A 25596-nucleotide genomic window follows, 5' to 3' on the forward strand; every position below is an offset into this window, starting at 1 on the left:
CTGTCTCCTTGGCTCGAATCGTGCTGCACGAGGACAAGGACTTGGCTTTGTTCACTGCTTCATCCTGAAGACCCAGCTGGTTCCCAGAACAGGGTGGGGCTTGGGAGTAAATGCAGATCACCTGGGTTCTGGGGGAGTGGTTGAGGTCGCTGCTGCTGCCTGCTGGTAGCCATTACAAGGTCCGTTTCTTTCTTGGACACTGGGACACGGAGTGAGGGCAGATCTTTCCTTGGCCAAAAGTTTTGTCCCTGGGCTGGAGGAACTCAGGGAGGCCTCTAGACATCGCCCAGTCCCCATCTTGCTAACTGTCCTCTAGCATGGGCTTCTCTTCCGGATTTTGTGTGGTATTGTGTTTTGGCCTCAGTTTTAAGAAGTCCTTGCTGTTCAAATCACAGAAAGGGATGCTCACCAGATGTTGCACTAACTAGTTTCCATGAGGTACATTCTTAGCCACTAGGTGAGCCTCTGCTTCGTTGATTTCTTGATTAACTTCCCAATTGGGTGACGTTAAACCCATTTGTCTCCTTAAAGGTGAGGCACTAAATCCTTCTAAGCATGCAATACCAGAATGAAGCATTACTGCATATTAGCATTTTCTGTCTGAAGGGATTTAGTGGTTTCAGGAGAGAATGGGATAGTTCAGTTAGAACAGGCTTAAAGTAACGATCTCCCATTAGCATAGCACCTAAGGTACAGCCCATGCGAAAACCCCAGCAATACTCAGATAACAGTGAAACATACAGAAATGGGCTGGAAACAAAAAGAGCATTGTTCCCGGTTGTGGGACAGGTCTGGTGTTCCACACAGGTCCTGCTGTTGATAGAAAGCTTCCGGAAGCTTTCTGAGGTTCACCCAAGGCCCTCTGCCAGAGCTGCTGATGGAAAAGGTAGAAGTTGTAACAAACCTTTCCATTCTTTTGGGTTGTAATCTGTAATATTAACATAGAATATCTTTAGAGCCCTGGCAGCTCTTTCCTTCAAGATGTGGGGTTAAGAAGTTATGTGGTTTTACTCTTATTTTCACTAGTGCAGTTTTCTTGACATCTTAAGTTGAGCAAACAATATGGAAACTTTAGGGTGGCAGGGGGTAGGGGTTGACAATAAACATCTCTAAAATGCCTTTTCAGTCGTGCGAGGTTCCTCATCTGAAGCTGCATCTTCTCCTTTTCTCTCCAACCCATTTCTTTCAAAAGCACACCATAAAGAGCACCAATTTACTTTGGAATTACATTTGACTGGTGATATGGGTGGCCTTCAGGTTTGACGCAATGGGCATTTAGAGACATTGACTTTAAATATATTGCAAACCAGGTGATGGAGCCAACAAGTCCTAGTGTGGGGGGCCTTGGCCATGAATTTCACTTTGCTTGTTACTTGCTGTGTTACTCTCAGCAAATAACTTAATGTCCCTGCAGCTGAATGCAAAAGGTAGAGGGTGCAAAACTGAAGACTGTGCGTCTGTGCACTGAATTTTGTTTTCATACTGCATAATAACTGATGTCCTTGTTAATTCTCCTTTAGCAGTTACCACTTTTCTATCATTTTATTTGTGATGTATGGTAAAGGCACTTTCTTGCACTCTTAATTAAAATTAAGAACAAAATAAGGCAGTTCTTTGGCAGTCACAGATCTTGTGATTTTTAAAATGAACTGTAATACATCGATATTTTTTAAAAATACCAAATATTTGAGCACATCATCTAAATTTTTTTTTATTGCATTTCAGGTTTTGGGGTACATGTGAAGAACATGCAAGATTGTTGCATAGGTACACATGTGGCAGTGTGATTTGCTGCCTTCCTCCCCATCACCTATATCTGGCATTTCTCCCCATGCTCTCTCTCCCCAACTCCCCACCCCCCACTGACCCTTCCCTATTTCCCCCCAACAGACCCCAGTGTGTAGTGCTCCCCTCCCTGTGTCCATGTGTTCTCATTGTTCAACACCCGCCTATGAGTGAGAACATGCAGTGTTTGATCTTCTGCTCTTGTGTCAGTTTGCTAAGAATGATGGTTTCCAGGTTCATCCATGTCCCTACAAAGGACACAAACTCATCGTTTTTGATGGCTGCATAATATTTCATGGTGTATATGTGCCACATTTTCCCTGTCCAGTCTATCATCGATGGGCATTTGGGTTGGTTCCAGGTCTTTGCTATTGTAAACAGTGCTGCAATGAACATTCTTGTGCACGTGTCCTTATAGTAGAACGATTTATAATCCTTTGGATATATACCCAGTAATGGGATTGCTGGGTCAAATGGAATTTCTATTTCTAGGTCCTTGAGGAATCGCCACACTGTCTTCCACAATGGTTGAACTAATTTACACTCCCACCAACAGTGTAAAAGTGTTCCGATTTCTCCACATCCTCTCCAGCATCTGTCTCTAGATTTTTTAATGATCGCCATTCTAACTGGCGTGAGATGGTATCTCAGTGTAGTTTTGATTTGCATTTCTCTGATGACCAGTGATGATGAGCATTTTTTCATGTTTGTTGGCCTCATGTATGTCTTCTTTTGTAAAGTATCTATTCATATCCTTTGCCCACTTTTGAATGGGCTTGTTTGTTTTTTTCTTGTAAATCTGTTTTAGTTCTTTGTAAATTCTGGATATTAGCCCTTTGTCAGATGGGTAAACTGCAAAAATTTTTTCCCATTCTGTTGGTTGCCAATTCACTCTAATGACTGTTTCTTTCGCCATGCAGAAGCTGTGGAGTTTCATTAGGTCTCATTTGTCTATTTTGGCTTTTGTTGTCAATGCTTTTGGTGTTTTGGTCATGAAGTACTTGCCTACGCCTATGTCCTGAATGGTTTTGCCTAGATTTTCTTCTAGGGTTTTTATGGTGTTAGGTCTTATGTTTAAGTCTTTAATCCATCTGGAGTTAATTTTAGTGTAAGGTGTCAGGAAGGGGTCCAGTTTCTGCTTCCTGCACATGGCTAGCCAGTTTTCCCAACACCATTTATTGAACAGGGAATCCTTTCCCCATTGCTTGTTTTTGTCAGGTTTGTCAAAGATCAGATGGTTGTAGATATATTGTGTTGCCTCCGAGACCTCTGTTCTATTCCATTGGTCTATATCTCTGTCTTGGTACCAGTACCATGCTGTTTTGATTACTGTAGCCTTGTAGTATAGTTTGAAGTCCAGTAGTGTGATGCCTCCCGCTTTGTTCTTTTTGCTTAGAATTGGCTTGGCTATACGGGCTGTCTTTTGGTTCCATATGAAGTTTAAGGTGTTTTTTTCCAGTTCTGTGAAGAAGGTCATTGGTAGCTTGATGGGGATATGCTGAATCTGTAAATTACTTTGGGCAGTATGGCCATTTTCATGATATTATTGATTCTTCCTAACCATGAACATGGAATGTTTCTCCATCTGTTTGTGTCCTCTCTTATTTCCTTGAGCAGTGGCTTGTAGTTCTCCTTGAAGAGGTCCTTTACATTCCTTGTTAGTTGTATTCCTAGGTATTTTATTCTCTTTGTGGCAATTGTGAATGGAAGTTCGTTCTTGATTTGGCTCTCTTTAAGTCTGTTATTGGTGTATAGGAATGCATGTGATTTTTGTACATTGATTTTGTATCCTAGGACTTTGCTGAAGTTGCTTATCTGTTTCAGGAGATTTTGGGCCGAGATGATGGGGTCTTCCAGATATACAATCATGTCGTCTGCAAATAGAGACAATTTGACTTCCTCCTTTCATATTTGAATGCCCTTTATTTCATTTTCTTGCCTGATTGCTCTGGCTAGAACTTGCAGTATTATATTGAACAGGAGTGGTGAGAGAGGGCATCCTTGTCTAGTGCCAGATTTCAAGGGGAATGCTTCCAGTTTTTGCCCATTCAGTATGATATTGGCTGTTGGTTTGTCGTAAATAGCTTTTATTATTTTGAGATACGTTCTGTCAATACCTAGCTTATTGAGGGTTTTTAGCATATAGGGCTGTGGAATTTTGTCAAAGGGCTTCTCTGCATCAGTTGAGATAATCATGTGGTTTTTGTCTTTGGTTCTGTTTATGTGGTGAATTACGTTTATAGACTTGCGTGTTGAACCAGTCTTGCATCCCCGGGATGAAGCCTACTTGATCATGGTGGATAAGCTTTTTGATGTGCTGTTGCAGTCGGCTTGCCAGTATTTTATTGAAGATTTTTGCATCTATGTTCATCATGGATACTGGCCTGAAGTTTTCTTGTTGAGTCTCTGCCGGGTTTTGGTATCAGGATGATGTTGCTCTCATAAAATGATTTGGGAAGGATTCCCTCTTTTTGGATTGTTTGGAATAGTTTCAGAAGGAATGGTACCAGCTCCTCTTTGTATGTCTGGTAGCATTCGGCTGTGAATCTGTCTGGACCTGGGCTTTTTTTGGGTGGTAGACTCTTAATTGCTGCCTCAACTTCAGACCTTGTTATGGGTCTGTTCAGGGTTTCGGCTTCTTCCTGGTTTAGCCTTGGGAGGAGGCAAGTGTCCAGGAATTTATCCATTTCTTCCAGGTTTACTAGTTTATGTGCACAGAGCTGTTTGTAATAATCTCTGATGATGGTTACATCATCTAAATTGAACCAAAGTTTTATAGGGAAGTTTGAGAGAGAGAGAGAGAGAGAGAGAGAGAGCGCTCTCTCAAATAAATGAATTTTGCAGAAGTAAAAGAAAACGTTTACTGTCCTTTGATCACAGTTGAAAAACGGAGGTGGTTGGAGTTCTCTGAAACATAGCTTGCCCTTGTTTAAAAAAAAAAAAAAAAAAAACATCTGGACCCGCCTTGCCCACTCTGAGAGTGGCAGATGTCATGCTCAGCAGAAAGGGGCAGCACCACACCCCGTGATTCTGGGCAAGCTTTGGAGTCTGCCTGTGGGTTTGAATCCGGCTCTGCCAGATACACACTTGTCATCTGGGCCATTTAGTTAATTGCTCTGAGCTTCAACTTCATCATCATCAAATCTGAGGAGATTATGCTTATCTCCTAAGGGGGAGGTTAAGTGAGAAGATGCAGCAAAGACCCTGTCACCTCATAGGTCAACTATTTTAAAATAAGACTTAGTGCTTTGAGATGTATGGCCTTTTATTTCTGTCTTGCATTCAGGACTCTTGGTTCCCCACACAGCATCTGCTATGGAAAACCACAGGGGCTTTGCTTCCATTTTCTATTTCCTACATCATGTCTTAGTGTTTCTGAGATCCCTCAGAGAATGGCTCTCTCTAAGGGAGCTCACCCCCAGCTGAAGTGGAGAGTAATAATAAGAGGCTCCTCCAACCTGGTGCTTCTAGGACCTGGTTGATGGATCATTGAATCTCCTAGTTCCACCTATAGGGGTTCACCTTCAGTAGGGACCCCTGGAGTCTATATTTGTTCTGGTGATCAGCTGGGTTCTGGGGCCCGGTTCTATCCTCAGACTTCTGTCCCTGTTTTTCCCCTTCACATCATTCAGCCACACAGCGCCCCCTGTGCAAATTTCAGTGAATTACATTGTTTTTTTGTTGCGAAGCTAGGACAGCTAAGATAGTACAAGGTAGCCCCTTTTGATTACCGCAATTGACTTCTGTAGGTCTGGCTAAGTTACCAGCAGTGAGTGAGAAGCCCAGCCATTTTGGTGGCAGTTGGGCTGGTTTTGAGGGTCAAACAAAAGAGTTTTGAAAATATACAATGGGTTTATATGCCTACTGTCACCATTCTTGCTATTGGTGCCCACATTTTAGTAGCCACCAAGTGGCCTGCTGGTACTGTGCTGGGAACTTTTTCTACTTTGTTGCCAAATCTCACAAGGGTCCTCAGGTGACATGGACTGTTAAAGTTTACCACCTTGATCATTTGGATGAACTGTTCTCTGAAAGAAGGGATTTAATGAGAGCAGAATAAAAAGAAAAAAACATGCCCACTGCCCAAACTTTAGTTCATGCTCACTTATTTTAACTTTTGGTATGGAACACTCTATCATTAAAGATATATGGACCTTTTAATAAAGATATATAAATAAAGACTTCTGCTTTATAGGAACAGACAAGGCAGTGTGTATTTGAGAAACTTAAAAGTCTGTAACAGCCGTTATGGAAGTGCCTGCAGGGTCCGGCCACGTTGACATTTAGGAGTGTCACTATTCAGCATGCACAGAGTGCTCCTATCCACTCTCCTTGCAGCAGGACTCAGGACAAGTGTTCATAAATATTTTATGTGTAGCTGATGGCAATCACAGCAATGCTGCTGAGCCCCAGAGTGCTATTCAAAGGGAGGCAGTGGCTTCCTGTTTGTGTTACTTGCCCTCCTCCTAGGCCGTGGATGCTGATAGCTCAGGTTGACTCCGGTGCCGAGTTTTGCTTGAGTTGTGACGTATTTTGGCAAGGAATTTGTTAATGATAATAAAATACCAGAGTTGGAAAGTTATTTACTTTTTTTTTCCCATGAGTAAGGAGATTCTGCATTATTCAGATAAAAACAATCACTGCAAACACCACATGCCAGGCCTCCTGCCAAGCAAGCCCTTTCCTTGCATTTTCTCATTAAATCTCATGCCCATCCCATGGGAGAAGTATTTTTAGTGTCCCCATTTGAGACCGGAGGAAGCAGGTGGAAAGAGGGGAAGTGACTCACCCAGGCCCCACAGCCAGTGAGTGGCAGAGCTGGGTGCCACTTGCACCCACCAGCACGTCGGAGGTTCCTGTGATTGCTGAGCCAGGGAGCTTGGACTGACAGTGAATGATCCAGGTTTTCAGGATAATGTGGAGGGAAATATTGGAACCAGAACCTGTGAACTGGAGGACCTGGAACCTGAAAGAAGCCAGTTGCTTTCCAGAGAAAGAATTCATTCCACTCTGGACCAAAATTTCTCAAATTCCTTAGCCTTAAGGCTTCCAAGACTGGAGCCTCAGGTGTAGGGGACGTGACAGAGGACATGCTCCAGAGGCCACCTGCCCTTTGAAGGCAGAACCAAGTCTTGTTTTGTTCTGTGCTCTGCTTCCAGCCCCAGAGCCCGGCCTGGTGTGCACAGGAGCTGGCTTGGAGGATGGAAGCATGGAGGAAAGGTGGGAGGAAGGGGAGGAAAAAGGGAGGGAGGGATGTTGTCATTTTCCCTGGATGGATGTTTGGATTGAAGGAAAGAATTGAGGACTTTGGTAGGAGAAAGAGAGCTAGTAATAAATTAGAACCAGAATGAAATAAGAGTTATAAGAGACAGAAGAGTTGCTGGGTTTTGTACAAGGCACCATTATTGAAAGCTCACTACTTCTTACTGTGTCCCATATATTCTCCCTGTACATAGATCTCATTCATATGTTTATTTAACAAAGCTTTTGACCACTAACATGGCTCTAAACATGTCCTCCTCTCAGAGAGAGGAGTTTACAGTCTCGGGAAATTACTTAAGCCAGCAATCTTGTTGCCTGATCGTTAGCGGAGGACCTGAGCCTCCCGACTCGAATGTCTTCACCTGCCTAGGGTGCTCCTGCAGCAGAGGGTGTTGTATTGACCGGAAGGAGGGAAGCTTCCATGTGGTCTTTCTTTTTCTTTGCCAAAATATTACTTTTAACTTTTTCCACCTTTCCATGAAGCTTTCGGGTTTTTGTAGTTGTATGTTTAATGGAATGCTAGGATCTCATGTGACATGACATTGATTTTTCTGTTTTAACCAGGATTGATCGGAAGATGTCAAGTACTCACACCAGCTACAAACTGGATGAGGCTCAGGCTATCATGAGTGAGCTCCGGACCATCAAGAAGGCTATTTGCACAGGCGAGAAGGAGAGGCGGGACCTGATGCATGTAAGCTGCCTGCCTGCTCATGTGTTTTATTTTAGGAGGTTTTTAATATACTTATGTATTACATGTTAAATAGTTATTGTGTATATAACATATATGTATATATAATATAAATACAAAAACATACATATATATGCACCCCCCAGTGTATTTAAGTAAGTATGTAGTCATCCCTCTGTATCCTTGGGGGATTGGTTCCAAGACAACTCCCATCCCCCAGGATACCAAAATCATTGGATGCTCAAATCCCTTGTAAAAAAATGGTATAGTATTTGCATATAAGCTACATAATCCTCCTGTATACTTTTCTTTTTTCTGGAGACAGGGTCTCTCTCTGTCACCTAGGCTTGAGTACAATGGCACAAAAATGGCTCACTGCAGCCTTGACCTCCCAGGCTCAAGCCGTCCTCCCACCTCAGCCTCGAGAATAGCTGGGACCACAGGTGCACACTGTTATGCCTGGCTAATTTACATATTTGTAGTAGAGACAGGGTCTTGCCATGTTGGCCAGGGTGGTCTCAAACTCCTGGCCCTGAGCAGTCCTCCTGTCTTGGCCTCCCAAAGTGCTGGGATTACAGGCATGAGCCACCATGCCTGGCCCCTCCCATATGCTTTAAACCATCTCCAGATTACTTATAATACCTCCTGCAGTGTAAATACTATGTAAATTGATGTTACACTGTATTGGTTTTTTCTTTGTGTTATTTTTTTTTTCCCCTCAGAATATTTCCTATCTGTGGTAGGTTAAATCTGGAAATGTGGAACCTGTGGATATGGAGGCTGTTTCAGTTTTCTGGGGCTGCCATAACAAGGTAGCACAAACTGAGTGGCTTTAGAACAACAGAAATTTGGTCTCTCAGGTTTAGAGGCCAGAAGTCCGAAATCAAGGTGTGGGCGGGGTCACACTTCTGAAGCCTGGAGGGGAAGATCCTTCCTTGCCTATTCCAGCTTCCTTGGATTGTAGATACCATTGTGATGTCTGCCTCCATAGTCACATGATTGTCTCTGTGCTGAATTTCCTCTCCTGAAAGGACACCAGCCATTGGATAAGGGTCTACCCTAATCCAGTATGACCTCATCTTAACTAGATTACATCTGTAAAGACTATTTCCAAATAAGGTCGCACTCCACAGGTTCCTGGGATTAGGACTTAAACATATCTCCTGGGGGAACATAATTCAACCCCCAGCAATGGGTGATACATTCATATTGTTCAATAATCAGGAGAATTCCATAGGTCTGTGATAAGAAGTCTTGCTATTGCTCCACCTCCTACTGCCCCTAACTGCCTTTGTTAGCTTCTTGCCTACCCTCCCAGAATTCATGCGGGCACACAAAAACAAGAATATGTGTTTAGCTGTCCTCACGCAGAGCCAGGACTGTGATACTCTTCAACACTAGCTTCCTTGATTAACAGCAATATCCTCTACCTTTCCCTGTATCTGTACACAGAGAGCTGCTCTTTCCTTGATATTGTTGCATAGCATCCACCCACTATGTGGGTGTATTTGTATTATATAGCTGGGATCATTATAGCTTTATATTGCTTTATGTTTTTTCCCCTTGAACTCTTGTAGTTTCTGTTATCTTTAGAAAAAGTTGAGCTTTTGCAAATGCAAAAAGCTGCCTCCATGGTGGGGAACTCAGGCAAGACATCTGAGTGGCTGGCCCTAGTGCTGCACACAGTGGCCTCAGAGAGGTCAAGGCCGGGAGCACTGCATGACCTCATGGCGTCAAGTGCTGGAATGCATTCAGTGCTTTCTGGTACAGCTTTTATTTTTCATCTGCTTCCCTAAGTGAGCATCTATTGCCTGCTGGCACGTGTCTAGATTCTGTAGAGTGTAAGACCCACAGGACAGATCAAGCAAAGCTCAAACTTGGAGCCAAAATGAGACAGATGAACAAAAAACTGCCCTGCCTGGGTAGTGCTTCCTAAGGTCAAGGCTGTCAGGGACTTGTAGAGAGTCCTTATGGTGCTTGTGAAGATGCAGATTACCAGGCCCCACCCCAGACTCACTGAATTCGAATCTCTGGAGGTAGGGCCCAGAAATCTGTATTTACAGATAAACTCTACAGGTTGTGATAGGTGGATGGTTAATTGTTAGATTTTTTTGGCAAACAGGTAGCACGGAGAACAGCTACCGTTTACTGAAGTCTCTGCGCAGCTGACATCAAACGTGATGCCCTGTGTTTATTACGCATCACCGACACCCCAGGCTGAACCTGGTTGCATTCCATGGCAGAGACACAAAGGCTTTACGCCATGAGGCCAAGCAGTGCTGCCTGCCCCGGCCTCTCTGAGCCACATGTGCAGCACCAGGACCAGCCACTCATTTGCCTTGCTTGAGTTCCCACCGTGGAGGCAGAAGATAGAATTTCTGGAAGCAGCTTCAGGCCCAAGCACCTTCTTTGAGTTCTCCATAGCTTCTCAGACTCTGAGAAGCTCCAGGAAGAGGCACGGGCAGAGTCCTCTTCTATCCAAATTAAATCAGTTGTTTTGCCTTTCTTATGTGAACTTAACTCTATTGGCCCTGCCCAAGAAGGCTTTATCTCCATCTCAAGCCAGTTTCGTGAGTTCTACTGCACTTGGGCATTTTTGGTTCTGGTGTCTATGGCAAATCTGCTGAAAGTGAATATATTCAGAAGTCTAAAAGAAATGGTCAAAAATCTGATTTCTGGTTGGGTGCTATGGCTCATGCTTATAATCCCAACACTTTGGGAGGCTGAGGCAGGAGGATTGCTTGAGCCCAGAACTTTGAGAACAGCCTGGGCAATATAGTGAGACCTGATCTCTATAAAAACAAGCAAGCAAGCAAACAAAAGTTTAGCTAGGTGTGGTGGTGTACCTGTAGTCCCAGGTACTCAGGAGGCTGAGGTGGGAGGATCACTTGAGCCTGGGAAGTTTTGGCTACAGTGAGCTATGATTGTGCTACTGCACTCCAGCCTGGGTGACAGAATGAGACCCTCTCTCAAAAAAAAAAAAAAAAAATGGGATTTTAAAATTTCTGCTTAAAACTGTCACACGGAGAGATTTCACGTGCCAGAATGCATACTTACTCTAACTTTTGGCAAACCAGCATACATATGAGATTACTTTCGACCTTGTAGAATCACTGAAAAATCAGGTTTATAAAAAATATGTAAGCTAAAACAGCAACTCAATGAACTGAAAAGAAACACGTAAGCATTGTCTGGGAGCTGTTTCCTCCTTCCCTGTGGTTCCTCCATTACAACCTCAAGGCAGCATTTATCTCTGTCAGACTCATTTACATCTTGGATAGAAATACTTATGTTTTTCTTTGGGAAACATGAAGGTGTAAGAACCAGTACAAATGGTACAATAGTGTCCATTATTTGCTTCACATGCTGCCAGAGGGACTTAGTTGCGATGTGATTTAAATGACTAAGTTTATTAGAGGCACATGTGATAAAGGGCATTTATATGAAATCTAATGAGCGTGGGGTGGGGTAAGGCAACTGTCGAGTAATATATAAAGCAGCAGACCTAAAACATAAATGAGAAGACCACTTCTGGAGGGAAGAGAAACATCACTATCTCGGTTCAAAGAGCTCATCTCATTCTGTTCCAGAGCCTGGCCAAGCTGACTGATAGCTTCAAGAACAGCTGCTGTGTCACCGACTCTCTAGCGGACTTCCCTCACCACGCAGGCGTGCCTGGCGATGCTGGTGTACCCCAGCAGTTCTGCGATGCCGGCTCCCAGACCGATATCATCGGGGAGGTATCTGCGCACCAGGGGAAGAAACGCGTCGGGAGAGGGGATGGCTATATTAGTGTTGCTGTCACTGGTTTGGTGCAATTTTCCACATTCACTTAAGAAATGTCTTCACTTTTGTGCCGTTAAGTTTGAAGAAAAAGTACTGTGTCTCACAATACAATTGAATTTCTTATACTGCTGCCCTTATGATTTGGACTCTTACAAATGACAGACTCCTTGTGACAGTTGTTTCACTGTTCTTCTGACAGACATATGACTTTTTAGAGCATGGGTCCCCACACTTTTTCCGTGAAGGGCCAGATAGTAAATATAGTCAGTATTTTAGGCTTTGCAGGTAGTTCTGCTGGAACTACCCCACCCTGTCACTGTAGTGTACAGGCAGCCATCACAGAGATGCCTTGCAGGCATGTAAGGTTGGGGCCTCAAGCTGGCCAAACGTTCATTTGCCAGTGGGTGGGATTTGGCTCCAGGGCCACAGTTACTGATCCCTGCCTTAACCACTGATTTCCAAAGACTTTATAGCTGTGCCACCTTGGGTGTTACTTTATTGCTGTTTCTTACTCTTCTAAAAGAATGTCAGGAAATTGAATTGAATTAAAAGCCATTTGTTTGAGACTTGGAAGAATGTCATAATGCCTCCTTTGTTAATTGGTGAAGTCTTGAGTTAGCCACAAAAACAAAGTTAGGAAAATCACATTTGAAGCAGGGTGGTGGATATTCAAAGGCACTACTATTGTAATATCATTGAGTGAAGTTTGAACGTTAATTAGTTTCCAAATGGAAAAGCAATCTAAGGAGCTTCTTTTTTTAAAGAATTATTAAGTAATGATGAGGTATCACTGGAATGCACAGTACCATCTCCCGAAATTAAATAAATAAAAGGAAAGAAACAAAAGGAGAAAGAAACAATTGATGGAAAACTATGGGGCTTAAATAATTAGCTAGTTAATATTTGAAACCTTGGCCACTAGTGCCTCTTTGAGGGGAGGTAGGAAATCATGGCTCTTCATGTCTTGGGTGTCCTGGAACAGTCCTGTTTTCAAATTTGCCTGCATTGTTTCAAAAGTACACTTGGCCATTTTTGAGTAGGCATCTTCTTTGGATGAGGGAATATGGTCACCATCTGGAATATACACAGAAGAATCTGAAATTCAAAAATGTTTGGCATTTTTGCCTAAAGATTTTGGAGTGAGAGAAGGAAACAAGTACAAGACTTATTGAATTCGTGAATAATTCATTGCTGCTTATTGTAAGGTTAGAATTAGAATTTAGTTTGAGAGAAACAGTTAAGATAGAAGGTTCTCCAGTGATTTAGGTCAGCCCTTCTAAAAATGTCAGGTGAGGAGTGGTGGCAGGTTCTGCTGCTTTAGTAGTCACTGCTCACTATTGATGAGCCCCTGCAGTTTACTGGGGCTGACCCTGGGTAAGCAGATTCATAGCTGTTATCTCAGTTTAAGTAATTGTTCCCATCCTGTTTGATGTGCAGGAGACTGAGACGCCAGGTTACCTAAGGTCTTGTAGCCAAGGGGAGGCAGGTCTGGGTTTGAAACATTTCTCATACTTTAACCCCTGTACTTTCTACCACATCATATTATTATAGAAAAATAGATCAAAAGGCTATGACTGTATTAGCTAACCATTGCTGCATAACAGATTTCCCCAAAACCTAGCCTCTTACAACAATGCTCCTTTATTCTCTCATGCTTGATATGGTCCAGGAGACTGGGCTGGGTCTTCTGTTCCAGGTTCTCTCAGGAACCTGCATTCAAGGTATCAGCCAGGGCTGTGGTCTCATCCAAAAGCTCACCTGGGGGAGGAGCCACTCTTAAGCTCATGTGATTGTTGGCAGGATTCAGTTCCTCACAGGTTGCTGGACTGAGGGCTTCAGTCTCTTGCCATGTGGGCTGCTCCAGCATGGCAGCCTGCTTCATCAAAGTGTGCCAGTGGAGAGAGTCTGCTAGCACAATGGAAGTCAAAGTCTTTTGTAACTTATTCACAGAAATGACTTCCCATCACCTTTGCTCTGTTCTAGTGGTTAGAGTCAAGTTATAGACCCAGGACACTCTCAAGGGGAGTTAATTTAACACGGGGAGAATCCCAGGAGGTGGAGGTCACTAGGGGCCATCTTAGAAGTCTGCCTACCTCACTTTGTGCTTGTGTTGAGTCTATTTTGTGGGGTTGGTATTGCTATATATCAGATGCGCTTTTTGAGACTGGATATTTGCAAGCACAAGGTTGCACATGCCATAGGGCAGCATAGGAACTGTGAAGCAGGAGTCTCTTGGATCCATTTGGCTGTCTTTTCTTTTCACTAAAATGTACATTTAATTGTCAAAGACAACTACAAAATTAAAGCTTAGAGAGAGGTGCATACAGCTTTGAGAAGAGGTTTGAGAGATGATGTTTATTGATCTTGATGAAGAGTTGGTTGTGAGGTAACTGATAAATAGGGGACTGAAATGGCAAGTAGCTCATCTCCACTGTGGACAGTTTTTGGAGCTGTGGCACTGCCACTTAAATATATTTATACTGAGGAAGCCAGAGAGGAGCATTGGATGAGGCCATTTAAACATGTATAATTGTGGCCAGGCATGGTGGCTCATGTGTAATCCTAGCACTTTGGGAGGTTGAGGTGGCCAGATTGCTTGAGCCCATGAGTTGAAGACCAGCCTGGGCAACATGGTGTAACTCCATCTCTACAAACCAAAAATTAGGCAGGCATTGTGGCTCATGCCTGTAGTCCCAGCTACTTGGGAGGCTGAGGCAGGAGGATCACTTGAGCCCAAGGGGTCAAGGCTGCAGTGAGCTGTGATTGCCACAGTGTACTCTAGCCTGGACAACAGTGTGAGACCCTGATTCAAAAAAAGAAACCATGAGCAATTGTTACTCTGGTTGGAGAATGCTCATTCCCTTATAAGGCACTTTTTCATCTTGTCATTCAAGGCAATAAATTTGCAAAGAAATTTTCCATCAATAGATCAAAACTAGTATTGATAAATTCATTGCTAATCATTCAAGTTAAATATTTTCAGATACTTGTTGATGGGAAGTTATTTCAAAAACATAAAGACTTGGTGGTCATAATATGTGGTCTAGTAAGGTCAGACAACAGATGGAGCCGATTTATTGAAACTAGAGTTGTATGAATATTTGCAGGAATGAGGAAAGGATTAACCAAAGTGTAGTACAGTTACTTCCCATACATGTCTTTTTTTTTGTTTTGTGTAGGATTTTGTCACCGTCCATAGAATTGGTATGAAAATATTTAAGTATATTTCCTCACCACAGAGCACTGCATGTAGAGGCTAACTCTATCGTGGTACTCCCTGAGCTCTGGCTTTTTGAGACCTTGCTGGCTTTCCTTTTGTCCTTGGTTCTTTTACATGCCTTGTGGCATCAGAAGGCGTCCACCGTCCAGCTCACATAACTAGTCCAGCTTCCTCAGACCGCGGGGCTTCTGAGTAGAACATCATTATTTTATGTTTACTGAGGAATTAGAGAATGTACTGCACAAAATGGGGTGACTGGTTTTTGCCTTCATACCAACTTTTTTTTTCTTTTTGAGACGGAGTCTTGCTCTGTCACCAGGCTGGAGTGCGGTGGCGTGATCTTGGCTCACAGCAACTTCCCCTTCCTAGGTTCAAGCAATTCTTCTGCCTCAGCCTCCCAAGTAGCTGGGGCTACAGGCACGTGCCACCACACCTGGCTAATTTTTTGTATTTTTAGTAGAGAAGGGGTTTCACCATGTTGGCCTCGATGGTCTATATCTGTTGACCTCACAATCCACCCGCCTCGGCCTTCCAAAGTTCTGGGATTACAGGTGTGAGCTACCGCACCCAGCCTGTATCAACTTTTACTAAGTAATTTCCTACTTCTTTTAAAACTTAATTTGAGGTGGTTGTTTGGAATTACAGAATAGATAGATATGCTGCTGCTGTGAAAAAAAAAAAATCCTACCAGTTTAGGCAAAAAGAGTCTTCCCCTCTTCTTGCCCCCTCCCCCAGCCAGAGGCGGCCATAGAGGGTTATTCAGTGTTTCCTTGCAGACCTTGCATAAATTGAAAGTGAAAGAGATGAAGAGTATTTCTCATTGTTGCCGAAAGTTTAAGTGAAGTTGCTAATTTGGAAATATGTTTTTAATATGTGTTTCCTTTCTTTTTTCTCTCTCTCTTCTATTCCGGAAAGTTTGTCTTTGATGATAAAACAAGACTTGTAGACCGAGTCAGACTTAATTGGCAGTATGAAGAAGCCAGAAAGAGGTAAGAAGCGCATTTTTCCAACCTCACCTTCTGCTTGCTTTCTTTCTCCCGTGGAAGGAGGCATCGCAGAGTTCTGGTGGGGGACTGCCCGCATCTGATCGGAGAACACCATCTGATAGAATACCAAGTCAAGGATCTTCATTTACATGTAGCTTAATGCACACATATGACAAAATTTCAAGTGCATTTAAAATGTAAAATTCACAATATTGCAAACAGGCAGACTTGACTCCATAACAATAGAAACTTTTTTGGTGCTATCATCCCTGGTAGTTCAGAACCTCTACCTTCCTTCCCTTCCCTCCTTCCAATAGACCGAGAATCAATTCCGGAGAGTATCGTAAGTGAAACCACTTGATATTTCATGTGTGTGGCTTCTAACTCTATAGGCTAATGGGCAAAGCCATGTATCTTGATTATAAGACGTTCAATAAGCATTAGGTCAACAGGTGAGCAGTACCCAATTGATTTCATTCTGTTTATGTTGTCATGTCGTAAACCATTGACCTCTTGCAAATTGCGGCTTGACCCAGTTTGTGCACTTGTATTTCTCTTTCCTCACTTCCCTCCCTGCCTCCTTCCCTCCTAGTCTTCACCCTCGGACATGGAGAAAGCTGAGAGGCTTACAGACCCTCGCGTGGTGCAGCATTTCAGGGCACCGCATGTCTCCTCACCTGCATAGGGCTCCTGTTTTCAATATTGTTATCCTCTCTGGCTTTTGTATTCTCTTTTTAGAGACTTTCTCTCATTTGTGTCTTCTGGAAGGAGTCTTAGAACCCAATTATTTCCAAATAAGTGCTTCAGAAAAGTATGAAGCATATCTTTTTTAAAAAGTTTCTTGAGTCACAAATGAAATATTATCTTGCGGGGCGGGGAGAGCAGGATGTCGGGTGGGGTGAGGGGTTCTTTCTGGAAGCTAAACAGTTGGGCCTGCTCAGCACACTGTACCATTCATGGATGTCTGGAAAGCTACTTTGTTGGCTTTTTTAAAACTGTAAAAATAGCAACAAAAGCCCATCATATGATTCAGTGCTCCAGGGCCAACTGAAACGGACATGGGCCGTCTGTTTTCTAGGAGCTTTTCTAACCAGTGCCTCTTGGCTTTTTAGAATGGACTCATGGTGGGCTTTAAATTTCCCCACAGAACGGTGCCAAGTTCATTTGCCAATACTGATCGTCTCTGTGGTGGCATTCTTCATTTATCATGCATTCCTTCTCTTTAGCCTGCCGGAGTTTGTGAGGCGCGATTGTCTCTTCTGTTTCTGAATATATTCCTCTGCTCTCGCCTGTTTCTGGTGGAGCTGCAGAGTGTGGGTGCTGGAATTTGCCGTGCTGGATTAAACGCAGCAAATAGATCGTTGCTACACTTAGGAATGTGATTGTTATGTGTTTGGCTGTGACATTTACCAAACATAGCAAGTAATTTCTTTGTTTTCTAGAGATGGTGCCAGTATACGGTGAGTAACCTAAATGTTGGGATAATACGTTTGGGTGAAAAGTCAATTATTTAAGAAAATTTTTCAAGGAGCAGGCACAGTACTTCATCAGTTCTTTTGAATAAAATACCATATTATTTCAAGATGCCCAGAACCTTGTTAGGAAATGCACTGCAGCTACAGGGGAAGGTTCAACCTTCCATCGGCAGGAGGGACATCTCAGAAACGCCTCTGTGCGCTGTGTTGGAATGTTTAAAACTCAGAGATGTCTTTTCAATTCTACCTGGGTGAGCTTGCATGGGTGCTGCCTGTCCTTTTCCCGCTAGCGAGGTGGTGCTCCACACAGGGAGGGAGGTCTTAACCCTCCAGGAGACTTCAGCAGTGTCTGCAGATGTGTTTAGGTGTCCCAACTCTGGGGCAGGTGCTACTGGCATCTAGTGGGCACCAGCCAGGGAGGCCACTCGACATCCTGTAGTGCACAGGATGGCCCCCACAGCAAAGACTTACCTGACCCAGCATGGCTACAGTGCTGAGGGCCAGAAACCTTGCCATGGGGCCTCTTCCTGTCTTGCTCCTGAATCTTCATGATGCGTGGACAACAAGGGGCTTACACGAGCAGGTCACCTGCTGACTCACAGGCATCAGCCCAATGCCCATGCCTCACTTACCCTGTTCCAGCCATATCGGCCCCTCGGTGTTCCTCAGACATGCCAGCATGCCTGCACTGAGCAGCCCCTCGGGCCTCCCACTGGGCGTCCTCCTCACTGAGCCAACTCTTGACCTAGCATCTGCAGCTGGCAGAGTGACGGCCCCTCAAGGTGTCTACATCCTGATCTCCAGAGCCTGTGAACATGTGGCTTTCTGTGGCAAAAGGGACTTTGCAGATGTCATTAGATTAGGTATCCTGAGATGATGGGGGAATAAGCCTGGATGATGCAGGCGGGCCCAGTGCCATCACAAGGGTCCTCATAAAAGAGAGACAGGACGGTCAACAGCAGAGAGGGAGATGTGAGGTTGGAAGCAGAGGTCAGAATAGTGTGGAGCCAGGAGCCAGGGAGCATGGGCAGGCCCTGGAAGCTGGAAGGTGCACAGAAACAGATTTTCCCCTGGAGCCTCCAGAAGGAACGCAGCCCTGTAGACACATTTTCAACTTCCGCCCTCCAGAACAGTAAGGGAATAATAGATGTTGCTTTGAGCCATTAAGTTTATGGCAATTCGGGGCAGAAAAGAGCAAACCCATACAATTCCCTTGGCCTGGAATGAGGTGGCTTTTCCCCAGGTTGTCACATGACCTCTCCTCTCCTTTTGATCACCTTGTTAGAGAGGTTTCCTTGACCATCCTGAAAAAAATGGCACCACCCGGTTCTCACCCCTCTCCCCCCGATTTGCTGAGCAAATGTTATTACCTAAGTAGTGTTTACTTTGTTATTGCCTGTCTCTCCCTGTGAAAATGTAAATAACCCACATGAATACAGGGAGTGTATGTCATTGCTGTAAGCCCAGCAGCTACATACTCAGTGAATATTTATTGAATGAGTAAATGAGGGTCCTATGTGGTTGCATTTGCTATTTGGCCTTTGCCCCAGGACTGGGCGAGCCAGGGCATTCCCGGGGCTGGGTCAGGTCCAGGCCAACTGCTCTGCTCCTGGGTCCCTTCTTCAAACCTCCATCCAGGTGTGAGCCTTGGGGTCTCTTGCCTTGAATTGAGAAGGGAAAGGGCTTCCAGACGTGGGTGCATTTAGGGATTGAAGGTAGACAGGGAACGGTCTCTCCCTTTCAAGGACTATGTTTAAGCTGTGATATGTCAACACACTGAGCTAGACTCACAGTTCTTGGCCTTCATGGACATTTGAAAGGGCTACTAGCCTTTGAACTCCATAATAAATCCTCTTCTTGGAGGTTGGAGAAAATGGCATTGAAGCTGGGCCCTGAAGGAGTGCTGGAGTCCCAGTTGCCCATCCGTTGGGGATGGGCTTTCTCAAGTAGGAGTGGGGGTCAGGAGTGGGGGTGAGGTGTCAGTCTGTAGCAGCTGGACTGGCCTGGAATTGCAAGGCAAAGGCCAGCCAGGGTGGAACCAAGGATGCGTGAGCAGGGAGGCAAGCCATGGCATGGGGGCCATGATGCCCTGAAGAAGTGTCAGAATTGCTAGGCATCTTTGAGTTGGGAAGGTTACGTGTGAGCCATTCAGATGGTGGTATGTGGAGGAGGGCCATTGGAGGAACCCATATGGCACAGAGATGAAGTCACCCAGCAGCTGAGCTCGCCTTGGGAGATGGAACACAGGGAGAAAGGAGGAGATGCCAGGACTGAGCCTGAGGAAGTCCAATCAAAGGCCTGGCAAGGATGAGACTGGCCAGAGGGTGTGGTAAAAGGTCCAAGAGACGATGGCCGGCGCTGGAGGAAACAAGAAGAGGAAGTATACCTAAGAAGACACTTGTCTCCATGGGCCCAGTGGCTGTGAAGGAACGGAAAGGGAGGGGTGCCATTGGCCGACAGGCAGGCCTCAGCGTCCCAAGCCCAGCCTGAGATGTCCCTGACCCATGGTGCATGGGGAAAAGGAGGGCCAGGGGCAGGTTTTCCCAAAGCCCACTCGCTGCTTTCCATTCAAAGAACTCTGTCATTCGGAGACATATGTACATACATGTAATATATATTTTAATATATTCAATACATATATATTTTTATATATTATATAATACATATTTAATATGTGTATTATATATTTTTTTTCTGTTAAAACATCTTTCTCTTATAAACTCATGATAGTTGATGTTAATTGGTTTTTCCAAAATCTTTACTTGGCAAAATACCAAGCTGGCAGTCCTAAATTCATGCCATCAGCACACTCCCCCTTTTAAACTGGACTGGCCTGGGGGAAGTGCAACAGAGATGCTGCTCTCCCTGGAATTAGAGGAGGAGGATGGCCTGGAACAGGGTTTCCAGAGGCTCATGGTAAAGTGGAGGGTTGTTTCAAAGGCAGACCTCGGTTTTGACAATGAGTTTGGTGTTTTCAGTGGACTTGAAGCTGCTTATAAACATTCTTGACGTGTTCTTGTCAGTGGAGTCTGCAGCGGATATGGCAGTTCGCTGAGTCATTGATTGCAGCTCCCTTGGGCTCTGGTTCCCTGTTGGGGGGGCTGCACATATCCAGTCCCCTTGGAGTGATCGTTTCTGCCTCCAGTCATTCCACATTGGTACCTATAGTAAAGGCTTAACCAGTAAGTGCATGCCCACCGTGTGAACTACTCAGCTGTAGGTCACAGAACCCTCAGCAGCCTGGGTGAGGCCCTAGACTTTACATAGCTTGTAGCATCGTCAGGACCAAATTAGCTCCCCTCTGTCCCATCCCCGTAGACAGATGGAAGGCTAGGAAGGTTGATGTCATCAGGTCTCCGGCACCAGATCAGTGATTTCATTACAAGTGCTTTTTCTGAGTGTTCTGTTAGACTGCTTCTAAATGAGGCACGTGAGGAGAACAATATAGACTTGGGAAGAGAGCAGTGGCAAGTGGTTCTCTGGCAAGAACTCAGTCTTGTAGAACAAACATTAACATTCCAGGAGCCAGGTGCTGAGTGCCACAGTCAAAGCATGGCAGCTTTGAGGTCCTGTCTGTGGTCTCTTTATTCAGCCCCCTTGATCAGGCTGGGACACAGTGTCCTTGATATCCCTGTGAGTGTCCCTGGAGAAGTGGTGTGCAGTGAGCAGGAAGGCATCATGTACCCCCATCAACCCACCAAAGCATGAAAAAAAACGTATTGCTTTTAGTGGCAATGTAGCAAAGAATAATGCGTTCTTCCCTGCTCCCTCATTCTGAGCCTAATGGACAGCATGTGCCCTTTCTTCCTGCCCATGTGGTCATCTATTATATTAGTGCCACTATTCAGTGTTGTCCTTTTGTTCTGCTACTTTGCCCTTGGCCATTAATCTCCCAGCTCTCATTTCTGAAATCATTTCACCCTGCAGGCTTAGCTTCCCTACTGCATTAGGGTTCTACAGAGTAGGGGTAGGAGGAGAAGGGAGAGAGATTGGTTTATTATAGGAGTTGATTCACGCCATTATGGAGACCAGTAAGTCCTACCATCTACAAGCTGGAGACCCAGGAAAGCCAGTGGTATAATTCAGTCCAAGTCTGAAGGCCTAAGAACTGGAGAGTGGGGGGTGGAGTCCGGTGGGTGGGTGGTCCTGGTGTAAGTCCCAGAGTCTGAAGGCCTGAGAACCAGGATCTTTGGTGTCTGAGGGCAGAAGGTGGATGTCCCAGCTCAATCAGAGAGACAGAATTCACCCTTCCTCCACCCTTTTGCTCTATTCAGTCCCTCAATGAATTGGATGGTGCCCACCCGTGAGGTGGTGAGGGTGGTTCTTCTTTGCCCAGTCCACAGATTCACATGCTCATCTCTTCCAGAGACTCCTTCACAGACACATTCAGAGATAATGTTTTACCAGCTATCTGGGCATGCCTTAGCCCAGGCAAGTTGACACACAAAGTGAGCCATCGTGCCTGTCCTCTGCAGAACCTCTTGTGGTTTGCCACTTCTGAACAGTGGAGAAGTTTATGCCTTACACATTTTGGAGGTCTTTCCTTGCACATATATGAGATTGTTTTTAAGATGTGGGAAATTGTCAAAAATGCTGAGTTCTGGACAATGAGGGATTTCATGTATATTCAGATTTATTTTATTTTATCTTATTTTATTTTTGAGACAGGGCCTCACTCTGTCACCCAGGCTGAAGTGCTGGAGTGCTGGAGTGCAGTGGCATGATCTTGACTCAATGCAACCTCCGCCTCCTGGGTTCAAGTGATTCTTGTGCCTCAGCCTCCTGACTAGCTGGGATTATAGGCACGTGCCACTACACCTGGCTAATTTTTGGATTTTTGGTAGAGATGGAGTTTCACCATGTTGGCCAAGACTGATCTGAACTCCTGACCTCAAGTGATCCACCTGCCTCAGCCTCCCAGAGTTCTGGGAACTACAGGCATGAGCCACCCCACCCAGCTGGATTTCATATATATTCAGATTTAAAGGAAGTTTGTGGAAGTTGAATTCTTAATTCTGAGTGGTGGTGTGATTTCTAGAGAATTCTCTGGTCAAATGATCCCTATCATGATGACCAGTTTTGTATTTTTAACTGTGGGCCCTGTGAAATGTACCAAAAGGACTGCTTGCACCTTTCCCTTTAGGAATACCTCTTCAGATTCCCGAGGCAGACCTAACGATAGGAGTATTTTCACATTACTTGTTTAAAAATTCTAGAAATTTTAAAAGTGAAGTTGAAAGAAAGAGCAAGTCTTCCTGAAGCAATCCCAGTGACGCAGATGGCTTCTTATTTTTAACTTAAGAGCACTTGTTCCAGGACTGTGGACAAACTGTAGCTGTTGCCATAGAAACACTCTCAGTCCAGATAGGAACAAAACATTCGGTCCATCCAGTTTCTCTGCCTCTTAGTTTTTGTTGCCAGGATCAGTCCTGCTATTCATCAGTTGTCGGGGATCAGTGTAGTGTTATGATTCCAGTTGAATTTGATCAATCACTTGAATTTTTTCTTCATTTCTCAAATGACTTCATATCTGGGTTTTAGGGGTGGGGCACAATTGTGAGAAATAAGGAAAAGCATCTTTGCCACTGCAGCTCTGTCTTCCACATTCGGGTCAATGTGAAGAAGCCTGTAGACTTGCTGCTTTTTATTTGATGCAGTTGCTCTCTGAAGATCTGTCTGTTGCAAAGGGAGAAGATGTCAGGGCTGGGAAGTTGAGGACAGGGTGAGATATTGGTTTATTAGCAGACCTTTCTTATCCCACATATTCTAGATTCAGACTTCTCAAACTTCTGACATTAAGAGTTGAGTAGAATGGATACTGGTTTATCAATACTTAGTTCAATCAGCTGAAGTGATGTCATTGTTCGTCTGACTTAGATCTCAGCTGATGTTTTCTTTAACATTTGCTTTTTATTTAAATGGGTATTTACAACAAGAAAACTAAGAGACAATGTAAGACGTATCAAACCTGTAGCCATAATTGCAGTCTGAAGGCATGAGGCTCTAAGCTGACACCACGTCCTGGAATGTGCCATTGGGATCCCTCACGACTCTTCCCATGGGCTAGGACCGTGGGCTGCCGGGAGTTCTGCTTGCTATTCCACAAAGCAGCGGGATTTTAGGAACGTGAGAAATGATACTGTAGACTGCAGATTTTTGGTATAAATTCAAATAATTGGGGATTATTCTTGATATGCCTCAATACTTTTTATTATTAAAAGTGCATTTTTTTTCCTATAAACATGCAAATCGTATTTAAGATTTTCATGTGAATCGTGAGCGTCTAAGTCATTTCTGTGGCATAAATGCAGACTTCTCTTCCTGGTTTAATGGTGCCTGGGTTGTAACAGAAAAGGTGTTTGGGCAAAAATCATAAGGGAAAAACGATTCATATTTTATGTTTGTCTACATTAGGCCTGCTCAGGGAATAGAATTTGGGAATCATGTAATAAATAAGAAACCTGCATGCTTGATTGAACATTTGCTTTCTTCACTCTCAGGACATGGAGACATATATTTTAAGGCTTTTAAAATCATTTGGGAGAGATTTTATATAGGCCATAAAATGTATTACCTATCAAAAATAAGAATCATTGAAGAATGTAGTTGACTCATAGAAAAAAAAATTTCTAATTTAAACTGCTATTAGTTCTCTTTACAAATAAACTTGGGAAAGTTTTGTTTGCAAACTTTAACCATGACCTTGCTCTGCTTCCATGTATTTAATGTCACTGAGATGATATTTCAAAGAAAAGCCTTTCTGGAAATTGTTTTTCCTTTAATATCCAAAATTGGAACAACAGCACTTACAGGAGCGAGGCTCCAACCAGTGGATCAGCTGTTTGGCATGGAAGTAGAAGAAGGTGCATTGAAACTCAGTACATCTGTGTTTAGCCTTAGGCAGGAAGTCTGTTTCTTCAAGTAAACCTAACATACTAAAGATACTCCCTGCAGATGGCTCGTTTCCGGCCCATGGCAAGGTAGGCAAGGCATAGGGTTTTAAAGGCAGCACCGTCTTGTCTGTCCCATGGGAACATAAGAACAATCGATTGTTGAAGGAATCCTAGTACTTTTGGCTTCCAGTACAGACAGACAGACGTGCTTCTCTCAACCTTGCTGAAAGCAGGCCCAAAATGTTCATACCTAGAACATGGGGACAAAGAAAGAAATTGCGCTTTCCAATATATACCAGTTTCTTCTAGATTCATGTATAGCTCTGAAATGAAGACGAGATTGTTTGCATTGTATTGAAATTATATTATTCGAGCCCCACAATTCTTAGGCACAGAAATGTTTGCCTAGTGTTCAGCACAGCCCAAACAACATTTCCAGATGGGTTGCAATAAGTCAACCTCATCCAGATTTTGTTGCTGCCAGAAAGGTCGTCCCTTGCCATATGTCCTTGCATATTTTTCCTGCCAGCTGTGGGAAGTGACGGGACATGGTTTAATTTGGGCTGCTGTTGTGTTTCTTTATGCCTGCAGCAGACAGGTCTTTTGAAACTTGCACTTTGCCTCTCCTCCCTCCTATAATTCATTTTTCTTCCTCATTCTTTTTTTTCTGATAGTGCATATTACTTGAGATTTTCCTGGAAAGGGTGTTATTATCTGGAATTGGATCTTCTGCCACCTTCAACAGCCTGAATCCTTGTAGGCTAGCAGCTAACCTAGAGCTGGCGACTCAAATGGAATCTTGATCTCTTCATAGTTAAGGCTCAGAAAACTCAAAAGGAGTGCTTTGTAAAATACATCTGTTTATGTTATATGTATGATAATTAGTATGAGTACAAAATGATCAGGTGAACTTTAGCGGGGGCTCAGATAGACTTTCCTGTGGATCAAATAAATGGAAATGAAAAAAAGTATGAGGATGCAGATTTGTTCACTGGTCTTCATCTTTTACATTTATTTCTTGTCTTGATCTACTGTAGAATGTTCCAGAAATGTCATTGGGTATAATGTCTGATTTGGCACTGACTTATTTGTGGTTTGCTTAGAGTGTATTTTCCTTGGGCTTTGGGTATATGACTGCCATAAATTTTAATTACACTAATTAGACATAGGTGGATGCTTAAGCCCAGTTGGATTCCTAGCCCTGTTCAGCTGCCTCTGTCATTAGTTTTTCTGGTGACATGGTTTGGCACCATCTTCGAACACATTTTCTGGAAATTAGTTTTAAGTTAGAAAATAACTCATCTAATAAAGCTACTGACATTCAACTAGTTTCTTTACCTTGTTGGAGAAGTGAACTTGAGTAAAACGCATACATTTAAACTATAACTTGTATTCCCGTTTTTTTCCCTAACTGTGGGCCTTCAGATTGGTTTGGTGCCTAGAGAGGGAGTCGCACCCGATCCTCATGAATCCATGTGCTCGTGCTCTTGCCTAGTTT

The 25596-nt window shown here is 43.9% G+C and overlaps 1 protein-coding gene and 1 long non-coding RNA gene across 3 annotated transcripts in view; both read left to right on the forward strand.

Annotated features, from left to right (window-relative positions):
- WWC3 (WWC family member 3) overlaps positions 1-25596 on the forward strand; it is a 133723-nt gene that overhangs the window by 71695 nt on the left and 36432 nt on the right. For both annotated transcript variants that reach the window (XM_032285884.1, XM_032285885.1), the window contains exons 6-8: positions 7612-7741; positions 11329-11478; positions 15660-15733. In XM_032285884.1, coding sequence (XP_032141775.1) covers positions 7612-7741; positions 11329-11478; positions 15660-15733 — 354 coding nt within the window. The remainder of the gene's footprint in view (positions 1-7611; positions 7742-11328; positions 11479-15659; positions 15734-25596) is intronic.
- Positions 11486-13074, forward strand: LOC116556640. The gene is made up of 2 exons (XR_004271106.1): positions 11486-12236; positions 12309-13074. It is a non-coding gene; the product is annotated as an uncharacterized LOC116556640 (long non-coding RNA).

Source organism: Sapajus apella, unplaced genomic scaffold, assembly GCF_009761245.1.
Source record: "Sapajus apella isolate SASKATOON/1434 unplaced genomic scaffold, GSC_monkey_1.0 scaffold17, whole genome shotgun sequence".
NCBI lineage: Eukaryota > Metazoa > Chordata > Mammalia > Primates > Cebidae > Sapajus > Sapajus apella.